This window comes from Mastigoproctus giganteus, chromosome 8 (genome assembly GCF_048544385.1).
Source record: "Mastigoproctus giganteus isolate SK-2022 chromosome 8, ASM4854438v1, whole genome shotgun sequence".
Lineage (NCBI taxonomy): Eukaryota > Metazoa > Arthropoda > Arachnida > Uropygi > Thelyphonidae > Mastigoproctus > Mastigoproctus giganteus.
In genome coordinates, this window is record NC_143582.1 from 191182187 (window position 1) to 191198057 (window position 15871).

A 15871-nucleotide genomic window follows, 5' to 3' on the forward strand; every position below is an offset into this window, starting at 1 on the left:
CACCTCCTTATCCCTGCTAGAAAAATTCCTGTATATCATTGACAAGACACCATGAGCTACTCTTGCAGCTCGTCTGCACTGCTCAGAGAACTTCATATCTGCCTGCACAATTACCCCCAGGTCCTTTTCATTCTCCACCACTGTCAGTGTAGTACCGCAGAGTTGATATGTTGCTCTGGGGTTACTGTTTCCCATATGTAGTACTTTACATTTCTCAATGTTAAACTTCATTTGCCACCTCTCTGCCCATCTGTTCAACCTTTCCAGATCCTGTTGCAGCAGCATAGCGTCAGTAGTGTCCTTAACAACCCTGCCAACCTTTGTATCATCTGCAAACTTGGATATTAAACTTGATATCCCATCATCAATATCATTCATAAACACCGAAAACAACAACGGACCCAACACTGAACCCTGAGGAACTCCACTAATAACATTAGTCCACGTTGAGCAGTGTCCATTGATTACCACACTCTGTCTTCTGCCACTCAACCATCCCCTTATCCATGGCAGCAATTTGCCTCCAATGCCACACTGCTCCAATTTGTGCAGCAGTCTTCCATGTGCAACAGTATCAAAAGCCTTTCTAAGATCCAAATATATAATATCAAAGTTATTCCCTGCATCCAGTTCTTTTGTGACTACATCATAGTATCCAATCAAATTGGTCAGGCAAGACCTGCCCTTAACAAAACCATGCTGCGTCTGATCTATAACTGAATTCCTGTCTAGATGATCCTGCAGTGCTTCTTTAACCAGTGCCTCCATTAATTTACCTGGAACAGAAGTTAAACTAACAGGTCTATAATTACTTGTGTCAGCCTTTGATCCTCCTTTGTGAATTGGGGTTACATTTGCACATCTCCAGTCTATGGGTACCTCCCCTGAGTCCAAAGAAGCTCTCATAATTATGGCTAGGGGTTTGCTTACTTCCTTTGCTGCCTCCTTTAATATAACTGGATAGATCCCATCCACCCCAGGTGCTTTTTTTATTTTTATCCTCAACAATCTCTCCTCCACTTTCCTCTCAGTTATTACAAAATCATCCAGCTCACTGCCAATGTTTACTTTACCTACATCATTCTCCTTCCTGTATAACTCCTCATGCGTGAATGTAGATGCAAAATACTCGTTTAGATTGTTAGCCACCTGAGCAGGATCCTCAACTGTTGAACCATCAATATCCAGTGGACCAATCTGATTCATCCCTTTCCTTCTTGAGTTTAAATAGGTAAAGAACTCTTTTCTGTTTTTCTTTGCATCCTTTGCCAAGGATTTTTCGTAGTCTGCCTAATCTCCTTTGTGACTTGGTTACAGACCAACTTATATCTATCATAGGCTTCCATGTCACCCATTAATTTGTATGTATCCCATGCATTTTTCTTCTCTGCCACATGTCTCATTAGTTCATCTGACAACCATTTAGGCCTAAACCTTGAACAATATTTCTTAGTTGGTATGTAAAACCTGGTAGCCTCCAAGATTAGTTCCTTGAATGCTTCCCATTTTGAGTTTGCTGTTGGTAACATCATCAGTTGGTCCCACTGTATAGAATTTAAATACTGTCTCAGACCATCATAGTCACCTTTACGAAAACAAAAACCCTTCCCTTTACCTCTGATGGTAGTTACCTCCTTGAGTAAATCCCACTTCAACACACTGTGATCACTGCCACCTAGTGGTTCATTTATCTGCAGATTCTTAATGCATGAAGAATCACTACTGATAATCAGATCAAGAGTATTGCTCCCTCTTGTTGCCTCACGAACATGCTGATGTAGAAAGCAATCATCCAATAAATCCACAAAAGCCTTGCTAGTGTGCGAGTGACCAATCCACAAATTCCAGTCAATATCTGGGAAATTAAAATCCCCCATTATAAGACTCTCTGATTTACTGGCCCACTCTATTTCCCTGTACAATATCTTATTATACTCATCAGAGTCATTAGGCCTATAGCACACTCCTACTCTCAATTTTGATTTCCCTATGCTTATGTCACACCAAACTGACTCGACACTGCCCTGTCCATCGATGTCGACTGGCTTCACTTCCTTGGACTTTATGTGTTTCTTAACTAATAGCATAACCCCTCCTCCCCTCCTGTCCTGTCTATCCTTTCTATACACATTGTATTCCCCAAATTCCAGTTCTGCATTCCTTATATCTGTGTGACACCACGTCTCTGATATCCCAACAATATCTGCCTTTGATGTTTTGAGCAATACCTCAAATTCATCAAATTTATTTACCAAACTCCTAGCATTGGTGTACACGCAGGTATACATGCACCTGTTTCTATTCTTAGCTACCCTAACACAACCCATGTGTTTACTTGTGCCGCAATGACTCCCAGCAGTCTCTGAAATATCCTGCATCTTGTTTTTCAGGCTTCTGCTTATTTCAATAGAAGCAGTGCAAGAATCACTTCCACCTCTGCCAGTGGCTACTGTTAATCTATTCGTCTTTGTATCCCCCCAAGCTAGCAGTTTTCCGACCCACCTAACACTGCCTCGATAGCATCAGCAAATATTCTTGCACCCTTTCTATTTAAGTGTATCCCATCCCTGTAGAAGCAATCTCTCCTGTTAACAAGTACAGTCCAGGCTGAAAAAAATTCTACCCCTTGAGCCTTGCACAATCTTTCCAGGGCCGAATTGATCGACAAGGCTCTCATCATATACTCCCTCCTATCGTGTCTGGGCAGAATTGCAGACACTTTCAAATTCAACCCTAATTCACGGCTTTTTTTCAACAGTGACCTGTACTTGCTAAGTAATTCCGCTGGTCTCCTACTCTTAATATCATTAGTAATATCATTACTAATATCATTCACTATGTCTGAACAATACAGGAATCTATGCTATGGATTTGATCTTTGTGATAATTATGCCATTTCTTTCATTTAAAGGAGAGAATATCAGAAATAACAGAATATCTTACTGGATTTCCCTTTTCTATAAGTTGTGTGCATTTCTCTAGGTGTCGCTCAATAGTACTTTTCAGTAAGCCTGCTATCATGATTGAACACCACCTGAAACAAGAATTGAAAAATGATTAGTTTTCTGCTGGTAAAAAATATCTGTATAAAATAATTCATAAGTCTTCCAAAGAAACTGATAGAATCTCATGAGAACATATTTTTGGTATGTTAAGAAACAGATGCAGCTTTGTAAATAATGTACAGAATAAACAAAAATTGCTTACAAAAAGTAGTGTAAGCACATGTACATAATACTGCTATGTACATGTGCTTGTGAGCAATACTCATACAACACAAGCTACATATACACCATATTTCTAAAAGTAAGTGGATCCCCACTTTCATGCTGTTCGTTTCAAAATGCCTTTTAGTGGTGCAATATTTAATAGCATGCCCAGCCCTTTTGTCCTTAATTACACAGGGTATTGTCATTGTGCATCCCTCAAACCTACTTTTGATAACAGGAAGGCAGCATTTTGGTACATTTCTCTTTCAATATAGCAATCAATCCAACTATTGATTGCTAGCATGTTAACCTGGCATTTCAGTTCATCCCAAAGGTTTTCAGAGGGGGGGGAGGTGTTCACTACAGGTTACACTATATGATGTGGAGCATTATCATGTTGAAATGGAAAGGGGTTTAAACAGATTTAAAACTATTATGCACCTCATTGTGAATAGATCTTATATATTATAAGTAAAGTTAATTTTAAACCAAAAAGCAGTTTGACTGGCAGTGGCTCTAACATAAAATGATTTATAAAACATAGAATTTTAAAAGTATTGAAAACAATACAAATTATTTTACTTAGAGTGAATTGTTAATGAACAACAAGTAAAGTAAATTGGCCATGCAAAAAAAAAAAAAAAAAAAGAAAAAGACAAAATTCATTTTAATTTTGTTTTGTTTTTATTTCTATAACAAACACAGCTTACATTGCTCATTATTTTTAAGAAAGCACTCATAAAGTGCTAATACTTAAGAGCTAAGTTGATACTATGAGATTTTATATCATAAATTTTTTTTAGGTCAATTATAGAGTTATTTCCAAAAAAGAGGAAAAAAAAAAAAAAAACTCACTTTAGAAAATGTTCTTCCTCTTTCATATGCTCTGGAAACCATTATAAAGAAACCACAAGCATCTCTCAAAGTAATATCCTACATTTTTATTTTTAAATTCTTATGAAAAAACGATAGAGCTTTCAGACTAGAAATTTTGATATTCCTATTAGAAGCACTGTTCAGAAATGTTCTTAGAGGTTACATATAGGAACATTTCTGAATAGTCCAAAAAAAGAAAGCAGTCATCAAAATGAAATCACATACTCATGTGTGCTGCAAAGTAAGAGCTATAATCAAGTTTTTGACTAGAGTACAAGTAGCTTCTCTTTGGAGTACTTTGAAGTACTTTGTATATTTTTTTCCAGAGATTATACTGTAGTTAGAAGTATTACAGGCCATGGGACAATGCAAGTTATATTGTCATTTGATACAAGCTTAGTCATAGTAAAGGAATAAATTTGATGAATAAAAAAAGAGAGGAATATTCAGTTATTTAAATTTATTTAAAGAAGTGAATATTCATTTTTTTACATCAGATTTATTTCTTATATTGAACATTTAAATATAAACATTTAAACACTTATATAAATATTTAAAAATACTAGTACAATAAACATTTGCTTAACAGATCTCAATTTAATTGATTTCAGAAATGACAGGCTCCACTGAACTAGGATTTTTGTCCATGACATGACTGCCTCAGTCTGTTAGTATTTATGATCACTTAAAATATTTTAACAAGAAATATAACTCACAGCTAATTATATAGCCAGTACTGCTTTAGTTTATCAATACAGTATCACACAATCAAACAGAAAAATCAAATTACTGATTAAGCATTTTTGTTCTCTTTTATGACCATTGATGTAACTTGTTGAAATACTGTACTTGACTTGTGTTTATAAGCACTGCTGTTATACAGCAACTGTAACCCAGCCAAAATTCATATGGGAAAATAGTGGTCAGTGTATAAGTGAAACTCATTCATGGGAAGAGAAAATTTTTTCTCATGAATGCAATGAAAGTTCTAACAACAGTAGTGTTTAATCCAAAGCTGTTAAAGGTCAGAGAGTCATTAGATACAGTCATAAATTTCATTAATTTGCCTTCACAAGTGTGAAGACAAACTCTGAAATGTGGCCTTATTACATCACCTAAAGGACTCGTGAGAAGATGCCTATTCAAACAGTATCAGAAAATTATCCAGCTAGTTCTCAAGCTTCTTTATGCCTATGCATTTTGCAGGATTTACATCAGTATTTGTTGTTGTTATTTGGTTTTTAGGAGCATTAGCAACTAAGGCCATATTGCTCCGGGGGTATGCGGTGGTCATTCCCTGACCTTTCTGCATCCTCTATATTTGGTGGCCCACGGGCTCGAACCCCGTCTAATCAAGAAGTGTGTGCTATGCACTGCTGCTCCTGCCCACATGGCTACAGAGGCGCCTTACATCAGTAGGGAATGTCCTAAGATTCACTTGGCAGACTAATGGTAAGGAAAATTCTGCCTACCTGGCAGAATTTTAATGATGGTAAGCGGGGTTGGACTGAAGATAAAAGGCCCACAGAGAAATTAGAACTTTAGGGTCCCCATATATACTTAAAAATATGATATGAAGTAAGTTTAACAGAACAATTACTTATATTACTCAAATTAACAAATACAATCGGTATAAAATCAAAAAATAAACATAAATTATAAGTGCATAAAAAATACATATTTTTTTATTAAATAAACCAGGTACAAAAACAAAATAGGTACTTTTCTAATTAAACAGAATTATGGCATGCATAATTTTTTATATTCTATGCTTTGAGAAGCAAGAGTGTCAATAATTTTATTAAGCTCTATTGAGTGTAGTACATCTTGCTCTATATTCATTATCATTAGAGCCTGTAAAATTTCTTCCCCCATATTGGCATAAAAGGCAATTTTTATTATTTTTAATAGTGAAAAACAGTCACATGCTGTTTGTGTAGATAAAGGTGTCCATATATAATTATATGCCATATATAAATTAGCTTACAAATATGCATACTGTATTATCAATAACATTAAATATACAATGAATGCAACCCTTGCATGAATTATCTCCATTAAGACACAATTCATTTTCATTTTTTTTTATTTCTAAATTTTGATAATTTTGACTAAAGTAAATCAATTCATTCCGTAGGTCTATACAGTCAATATTAATATTTTGCAATATAGAAATTAATGACTCGTTATCATCGCCGTTAATTAATTCATTTATATTGTGTAGATTTCTTGGATCAAGGAAGAAAAAAATGCTCTTCCCCCACCTCCAATCTTAACTCAATGCTTGTTATTATTAATTGAAGTTTTGTAAATTTCTATTTTATACTTCATATAAGGATCTAGCATAACGAAATCCTGAGTGACCTCCCCCAAGTATCATTCTTTTTACTCTTCTGGGTCTAAGAGCAGGGTTCAAACATAAACTAAAAGATCTTGCATCATTAAGTGATGCAAGATCTTTTAGATGTTTAATAAATTCATCTGTTTATTCTCTTTCTCCAAATTATTGAACTATTACATTATTTAAATTAAATTTAAATTATTTACTTATTAAAGTATTTAATTATTAAATTATATTAAAATATTTTTATTTGATTTTTAAATGTTATTACAACATGGTAAGCTTGTTGTCTTACCAAGTCTATGCCTTGCATCTGTAAATAATGCTGTTGTTAAACTTTCAAATAATTGTAATAAAGTAAAGGAAAGCAAAACAGTTTCCTATTTACAAAATATTTGTAGGAATGAAGATGTTTCTGAGCATGTTTTTTTTGTTGAAACTGATGCTATTTGATATTTCTTGTAATACTTCTGGAAGTGTGAAATAAATCTAATTTTTTTGATTTTGAAAACTGCCAAATAAAGTACAAACTACATTATGTTTGCTCCACTATCTTGTCTCAGCAATCTCTTAGTCTTTTTACTTTATTACTGCAGTTTTCATAAATAAAAAATCTTTTATATGATTCAGAAAAAGAACGTGCTATGCTATTAACCCAAACTATGTTTTATTTTTACACATGACTGTGTACTATCACATACAATTACATTTAAAATACGTTTGATGATATTTGATGATATTTCCTTTATGTGAGCTTGAAAGCCATTATATTAGCCTGACATATTTGCAACACCATCAAAAGTACAGTCAACTATATTTTTTTCATGAAGATCATGTTCTTTTATGACATTTTGTAAATAATTTTTTAAAGCTACATCTGTTGATTTTTCTATATTTAAAATAGTTAGTAGTCTTTCTTGTATTTTTCCTTCACTATCTACATATATCTGATTATAACTGAGCACTGCTCCATTATGCCAATATCTTGTGTACTATCTATCTGTACATTAAAAATATCAGCCTCTTTTACTTCTGCAATTTGATTTTGTATTCCCTTACAAATAATTAGCATTATTTTTACTCAGAAAGGTTACCAATTTACTTCTGCCTCTACTCTCAGGACTTTAGACTTTTTATTTGAAATTTTTTCTAGATAACTTTTAAGTAATTTGTCGTATTTAGCTATAAGTAAAACTGACTCTAAAAATTTCCTTTATTCCTTATTTGCATGTTGTTTACAAGATAAGTGCCTCTGTTCTTTTCTTTATAACTTATCCCTTGTTTTGCAGAAAAGCAAATTATATCTATCAGTCGTATTGGTATTAATCTATTTTTCCTTATTTCATCTCATTTTAGCTCTTCTAAATCTTTATTATTGAAATCTTCTATATTATGATGCTTTTTTGGCCAAAAAATAAAATTTAGTTTTATGTAGATTCATTATCCTCTACTCTAAATTACTTTAAGGTTATTAAAACAAGTCACAAAATTCGTTTGCTGGGAATAGTTATATACCATACGCACACTAAAAAAATGGTGTGTGTGTGTGCCAAGCACTCGTAGCAGAAGTTAAGTGAAACGTCTTTAGGCAAACATTTATCACTTGACTGAGGATCCTGTACTGATTGTATGAATTCCGCAGGCAACGAATCTGCATGAATAGGAGTCTTGGATTTGCCAAATCTAATTTCGGCAAATGCTGTGGCATTGGATGATATTTAAAATCATTTGACTTCAATAGAGCCAGAATCACTTTGTTCCTGAGAGAGCTACAACAGCTGTTACAAGCCAACATTTGACATACATCCTCATTTGGAAATGCTGTTTGAAGAAGAGCACCATCTTGAGCTGCTACAATCTTCACATCATTCTTGAACCAAAGCCAATCACTCACGGAATAGACTGAACTGAAATCATTATCCAGGAATGTATGTTTAAACTGTGCGTGGATGTTTCGGCATTTCTTAAAATCTTGTTGCTTCGGCTGTGTGTTACACATTGAACGATTTGATGGAGTACTTCTGGCAGTCAGTTTTGGCTTCTTCATCGAGGACTCTTCATCGTTTTCATTTGCAGTATAAACTCAAGGTTTTTTTAAAACACAAGGTTTTTTTTTTTTTTTTTTTTTTTTTTTCCTCTCGCGCTCCTCACTCTTGGACAGGATTGAGCCCTGCAAGAGACCGAGGCACAATGTTGGTTTTTTTTTTTTTTTTTTTTTTTTTACTCCAAAGAGGTCCTAGAACCTCCTTTAGTGAAAGCTAGACTCCCTGGGGCGCCTCCACGTGGCTAGGGACGGGAGTCAGGATGCAGGATATATGAGTTCCTGCCTCCTGGCTGCAAAGTCTCCAGGTGCCGGCATACACACACAACAAAACACACACTCAGACAAAAACCTCCCCATACACACACAGGCCGGCTTAAAAACTTACAGGAAAAATCGCGGCAATAGGGGAAACCCTGGAGGCTGCAGACTACAAAAATACTTTTGCAGTATAAACTTCCATGACTCCTTCCAAATTCACTTCTAACATTTCTGGGGAGATGTAAGTCTCTGAAGATGTGGACGGACCTTCTCCTTTGTTCAACTCCATCACATGCTGTAATTTCTTCCACTGTCGAAATAGCTTAGGTCTCTCCTTTGTATTCAATAGAGGTGGTTTCGACGGTCGCACTGCACGTATATGTGCTCTACACACCTTACAATGCTCACTATTAGTCTTTGGAAAGTTGAATTATAAATTCTTTTCAGTCGAAATTTTTTTATTAAATAAGGTGGAGAATGACAAAAGAAATAGCATGATGCAATCAGTAGGGGTACTGATTGGGTGATGCGTCATTCGTTCTTAGTATAGAGTGGTACAATGGTGGGAGTGAATCATTTCGTGTTGCTCTTTCTTGCCAATTTTTGTCAATCCATGGACACATTGCATGTATGTGCACTATACACTTTACAATGCTGACTACAGTGGGCCCACTTTACGATTGGTTCATTGTACAATCAAATGACTTTACGATGGACACTCCATAACAAAATACTGTTCACTATATGATATGTAATAAGTGCCAGTCATTGTAATCATGTTCACGAATTGAATTTTAACTCTATAAATGGTGATTCTAATAAGTGAAAATAGGAGGAATATTATACACAGGCTATAAAAGTTAAATAATAAACCAGAAGAAAACTTTATTAGTATAATGGTGTTGTTATTTGGTTTTTAGGAGCATTAGCAACTAAGGCCATATTGCTCCGGGAATATGCGGTGGTCATTCCCTGACCTTTCCGCATCCTCTGTATTTGGTGGTGACGGGCTCGAACCCCGGTCTAATCAAGAAGCGTGTGCTACGCACTGCTGCTCCTTCCCACCTGGCTACGGAGGCACCCTTAGTATAATGGAATGTAAGAAAAAATGTAATGAATATAATGAAGAAAATATATAAAGCACATATTTACACTTTATTACCTTACCAATTAACAAAATTAAATGATATGTGAAAATCAGAACATTTTCCACAGGTTAACAAAAGAAAAAAATGAAAGGAAGGCAAAAAGTCAATTACACTGGGTAGTCCCAGATGATCACCCTCCCAATTATGGTGCCTTCGTAGCCAGGTGGGCAGGGGCAGAAGTGCGTAGCACACGCTTCTTGATTAGACTAGGGTTCGAGCCTGTGACTACCAAATATGGAGGATGCGGAAAGGTCAGAGAATGACCACAGCATATCCCCGGAGCAATATGGCCTTAGTTGTTAATGCTCCTAAAAACCAAATAACAAACAAACAAACCTCCCAATTTCTAACCATGCATAACACGGCTTAACTTCAGCAATTGCACAAGAAATGGGGCATTTATCCTAGTATGATAATTGGCTGTTTAGAGTGCCTGTAATGCATTTACTTATGGCAACGGTTGCATTTTCGTTGTGTTTTTTGTCGATCCATGAAAGCAAGTTACTCCCATCTGAAAACTGCCTGGAGTGTGCCTAAAGAAGTTTCACTTCAAAAATAATTTGTTTAAATCAACAGAGTACATTGTTGATATTTTATCATTATTGGGTGTATGTCGAAAAGACAATTTAATTTCATTAAAAGGAAATTTTTTATCTTTAAAATCTCTTTTGTTCAGTTGTACAAGGTGATATGATAAAAACATAAATTTTTCGGTTTGTGATGAATTATTATTTGGTGCAATAAACTAATTTAACACCACATAATAAGTATCATTTGTTTCACTATTGATTTCGCTTTCGTTGTTCTTTTCTAAAATTTCATATTTTTCAGATTTCTCTAAATTATCTTCAATGATTTCATCATTATATGTTTTTCGTCCTTTTTTTTGGCTTTCCTCTGAATTATTTATTATATTATTATTATTATTTTGAGTATTTTCTATGTATTCATTACATTATTTCTTGCGTTCCATTACACTAATAAAGTTTTTTTCTGGTTCATTATTTTGGACTTGAATATCTGTCTTAATGATTTCTTTTTCTTTAGTTATGAAACTACAACTGAGAGTAGAAGTATATTCATCTATAATGATTTTAGATTTTTCTAATAAAAAATTAAGAAAGGGTTGCCTTGCTATTTCAGCAACTATTTCTAATAATTTTTTCCTTTTAATTTTCCTATTTTCATGACCTGATTTAACTCTTTTCATTACTTCTTTATCTTTTCTAATTTCTTGGAATTGGTCAGTCCTTTAGATGATTGACCAATGCCAAGAAATATCAAAGTTCATGAGTTTGTAGGTAGATAAAGCAATCTGTCCTTCTATATTTATATTATTATTAAAAAATGATTAATTTTAATAGCGTTTGTTAATGTAATAATAGAATCTGGATCGGCACATGCCAATTCCGACACGCTACTGATGATTTTAATTTTATCAAATATTCCAACAGGACACACTAATAAATATCTGAAATGCAGGATAGAAGGAGAGCTTGCTTTACCTAGATGCATTCTTTTAATAATTTTACAAGTAAATATTGTAAGGTTATGTTTATTGGTTATTAATGTACAGGCAACCCCTGTATAACATGGTACTTCTACAACATGGTTTTGCTCTAACATGATTGATAAATTGTGGCAATCCTTGCACAACACAGTACTCATATAACATGGTTTCACTCTGATACGGTCAGAGAATTGCAGCAAACTGCACATAACATGGTATTTTTTAGATTTTGTGTGGGGAAAAACTCAGCTATTATGTTGGCTGTAATTTTTCAACATTTCTATTCTTTTTTGTGAATCCCTGCTGTTGCTTCACTATTTGTTATGAAAAAAAAAATTATTAGGAAGTCCCCATATTTTATTTTTTGAAGTCACAATTTTTTAAAATTGTGACTTCAAAGACTGCAGTAAATTACTTTTAAGGTTTTTGTAAAGTTATTTTTGTCTTTATTTGATCATTTATAAATTTTTCCAGGTATCTATTACTAAACTTTTCTTAAGAACTATATTGGAATAATTACTTTTCTTAAGAACCGTATTGGAATAATTTCTTTGTTGAGAATTAAATTCCAGCCCTAAATTAGGATGTAGGAAAGTAAAAAAAAAGCACTGCTCAAACAAAACTTTATTTCTCTAGAATAAAAGATACAAATTTTGGATTGTCTTAAAAAAAGGGGAAAGGTATCATACATTGCAAAAAGGTTAAAATTAAAATGAAGCTATCAATTCAGGAAATGATGGTGCAGATGAAAATTCTAAAGTTCCAAATTTTACACTAAAAAGCATATCGGAAGGTATAAACTTAGCCAAGCAATTAGAATTTTATTTATTTTTAATGCAGATCCTTTGAGTGTAAGAAGCACAAAGTTCAAAAGGAAGCTTTCAAAAGTGTTTTGCTCAATACCACGATATTATATTTACAAAGCTCTATCAAGCAAAAGCAAAAAAACACAGATTACTGATTTTTTAAAGAGAAAAGAAGATACACAAAATCTAGATGCTGCAGAAGAAAGTTTAGTTTGTTTGCTTATGGGCTTTACTGTGCAAGGGCCGCAAGGCCATAATGCGAAAAGAAGAAAGTTTAGAAGGTGAAGATATTCTGCAACAGAGAAAATGTTCTTGTTTGATTGTGCTTAGCATCGATGAAGAGGAATAAAATTAAATTAATGTACATTATCTGACACGAATTAGTATTACTAGAGGCATATGATGCAACAAAGTAAGCTTATAGAGCATCAGCCAAAAAAAAACCCTTCCCATTTCAGCCATCAATTCACTACAAATGTTTGTCTAGTTCTGCTTTGAATTTATTTAAGCTGTCAACTTTTACAATGACAGATGGAAGTTTGTTTCAATAATCAACCACATGCTGGCAAATCAACCACATGCAGGCAAATTTCTGCACATCTGTTCTACAACTGTCTTTCCTCAATTTGAATTTATGTCTCCTTAGGTGATTAATCTGGGCAAGAGGAAAATCGGATCAGCATTGAGTTTGCTCAAACCATTCAAGGCCTTATACACCTCAATCAGATCACCTCGCAGGTGCTTAGTCACCAGACACTGTAATTTGTAAATCTTAAGCCTTTCTTCATAAGAGCAACCGTTTGTTCCATTCACTAACCTTGCTGCCCTTCTCTGTATTCGTTCCAGCAGCTCTATGCTCTTCCTAAAATGAGGCCTCCAGACCTGTATACAGTACTCAAGGTGTGGCCTGATCATTGCCTTTTACAAGGGGATAATCACCTCCTTATTCCTGCTAGAAACATTCCTGTATATCATTGACAAAACACCATGAGCTACTCATGCAGACTCTGCACTGCTCAGAGAACTTCATATCTGACTGCACAATTACCCCAGATCCTTTTCATTCTCTACCACCCTGAGTGTAGTACCACACTATTGATATGTTACTCTGGGGTTACTACTACCCATATGCAGTATTTTACATTTGTCAATGTTAAACTTCAGTTGCCACCTCTCAGCCCACCTGCTCAACGTTTCTAGATCCTGTTGCGATAGCACACTGTCATTAGTGTCATTAACAACCCTGCCAACCTTTGTATCGTCTGCAAACCTAGACATTAAGTGTGAAACATACCTTCATCAATATCATTAATAAATAAAGAAAACAACAATGGACCCAAAACTGAACCCTGGGGGATTCCATTAATAACATTAGTCCACGAAGAGCAGTGTGCATTGATTACCACTCTCTGTCTTCTCCTACTCAATCACCCCTTTATCCACAGCAGCATTTTGCCCTTAATGCCATACTGCTCCAATCTGTACAGTAGCCTTCCATGTGCAACAGTATCAAAAGCTTTCCTAACATCCAAGTATATGATATCAAAATTATTTTTTGCATCCAGTTTCTTTGTGACCACATCATAGTAGCCAATAAAATTGGACAGAAAAGATTTCCCTTTAACAAACTCATGCTATGTTCAAACCATAACCGAGGTGCTGTCTAGATGATCCTGCAATGCTTCTTTAACCAGTGCCTCCATTAATTTCCTCAGAATAGAAGTCAAACTAACAGGTCTGTAATTACTTGTGTCACTCTTTGATCCTCCTTTGTGAATTGGGATCACATTTGCTCATCTCCAGTCCTTGGGTACCTCCCCTAAGTCCAAGGAAGCTGTCATAATTATGGCTAAGGGTTTGCTTACTTTCTTTGCTATCTCCTTTACTATAACTGGATAGATCCCACCACACCAGGTGCCTTTTTTGTGTTTATCTTTAACAATTTCTCCTCCACTTGGGCTCTCGGTTATTAAAAAATCATTTAACTCAATACCATAATTTAATACACCTCTAGTATTCCCCTCAGTGAATAACTCCTCATGTGTAAATGTGAACCGCATGTGAATAATTCCTCATGTGTAAATGTAGAGCAGGATCATCAACAGTCGATCCATAATTATCATGTGGACCAATCTGATTAATCCCCTTCCTTCCAGAGTTTACATAAATAAACAACTCTTTGCTGTTTTCCTTTGCATCCTTTGTCACAGATTTCTCGTAATCTGCTTTTGCTACATAACTTCCTTTGTGACTTGATTACAGACCAGCTTATATCTTCCATAGGATTCTGTGTCACCTGTTAATTTATATGTATATTTTATGTGCATTTTGCTTCTCTGTCACATGTCTGATTAATTCATCTGACATCCATTTAGGCCTAAACAATATTGAACAATATTTCTTTAGTTGGTATGAAAAGCCTAGTAGCTTCCAAGATTAATTCTTTGAATGCTTCCCATTTTGAACTTGCTGTTGGTAACATCATCAGTTGGTCCCACCGTATAGAATTTAAATACTGCCTCAGACCACTGTAGTCGCCTTTACGAAAGCAAAAACCCTTCCCTTTACCCTTGATGGTTGTTACCTCTTTGAGTAAATCCCACTTGAGCATATTGTGATCACTGCCACCTAGTGGTTCCTTTATCTGCAGATTCTTAATGCATGAAGAATCACTACTGATAATCAGATGAAGAGTTTATTACTCCCTCTGGTTGCCTCCCGAACATGCTGCTGTAGAAAACAATCATTCAATAAATCCACAAAAGCCTTGCTAGTGTGTGAATGACCAACCCACAAGCTCCAGTCAATATCTGGGAAATTAAAATCCCCCATTATAAGACAATCTTATATACTGGCCCACTCTATTTCTCTGTACAGCTGTTCATTATACTCATCAGAGTCATTAGGCCTATGGCACTCTCCTACTCTCAATTTTGCTTTCTTTGTGCTTATGTCACACCAAACTGACTCAACACTGCATTGATCTCCCATGTCAACTGGATGTACTTCCTTAGATTTTATGTTTCTTAACTAATAGCATAACCCTTCTTCCCTTCCTATCCTGTGTATCCTTCCTGTACACATTGTACTCCTCAAATTTCAATTCTGCATTCATTATATCTGCTTGACCAGCACCTCAAATTCATCAAATTTATTTACTACATTCCTAGCATTGGTGTACACTCAAATATACATGCACTCATTCTAATTCTGAGCTGGGCACCTTCGTAGCCAGGTGGGCAGGAGCAGCAGTGTGTAGCACATGCTTCTTGATCACACTGGGGTTCGAGCCCATGACCACCAAATACGGAGGATGCGGAAAGGTCAGGAAATGACCACCGCATATCTCCGGAGCAATATGGCCTTAGTTGCTAATGCTCCTAAAAACCAAATAACAACAACAACAATTCTGAGCTACCTTAAGACAGCCTACGTATTTACTTGTATATGTATCACAGTTTGTAAGACGTTTGTTCAGTTACTATTTTTAATAAAAATTAAGTTTCTGATAGTTACAAAAAAAAAAAAAAAAAAAAGGTGTATTTTTGTTAGCTTTTGGAATGTAATCCCAATTTTCGTGGTTCTTTGTCCCATACAACACGGTCTCACACTACAGTAGATTTTATAGGAATTTAACTACCAAGTTATATGAGGGTTACCTGTATTTGCAAATTATTGC

General features: G+C 35.0%; 1 protein-coding gene across 2 annotated transcripts in view; it reads right to left on the reverse strand.

Moving 5' to 3' along the window:
- LOC150082108 (uncharacterized) overlaps positions 1 to 15871 on the reverse strand; it is a 183998-nt gene that overhangs the window by 46943 nt on the left and 121184 nt on the right. For both annotated transcript variants that reach the window (XM_090379986.1, XM_090379985.1), the window contains exon 15: positions 2944 to 3034. In XM_090379986.1, the coding sequence (XP_090236112.1) occupies positions 2944 to 3034 (91 nt within the window). The remainder of the gene's footprint in view (positions 1 to 2943; positions 3035 to 15871) is intronic.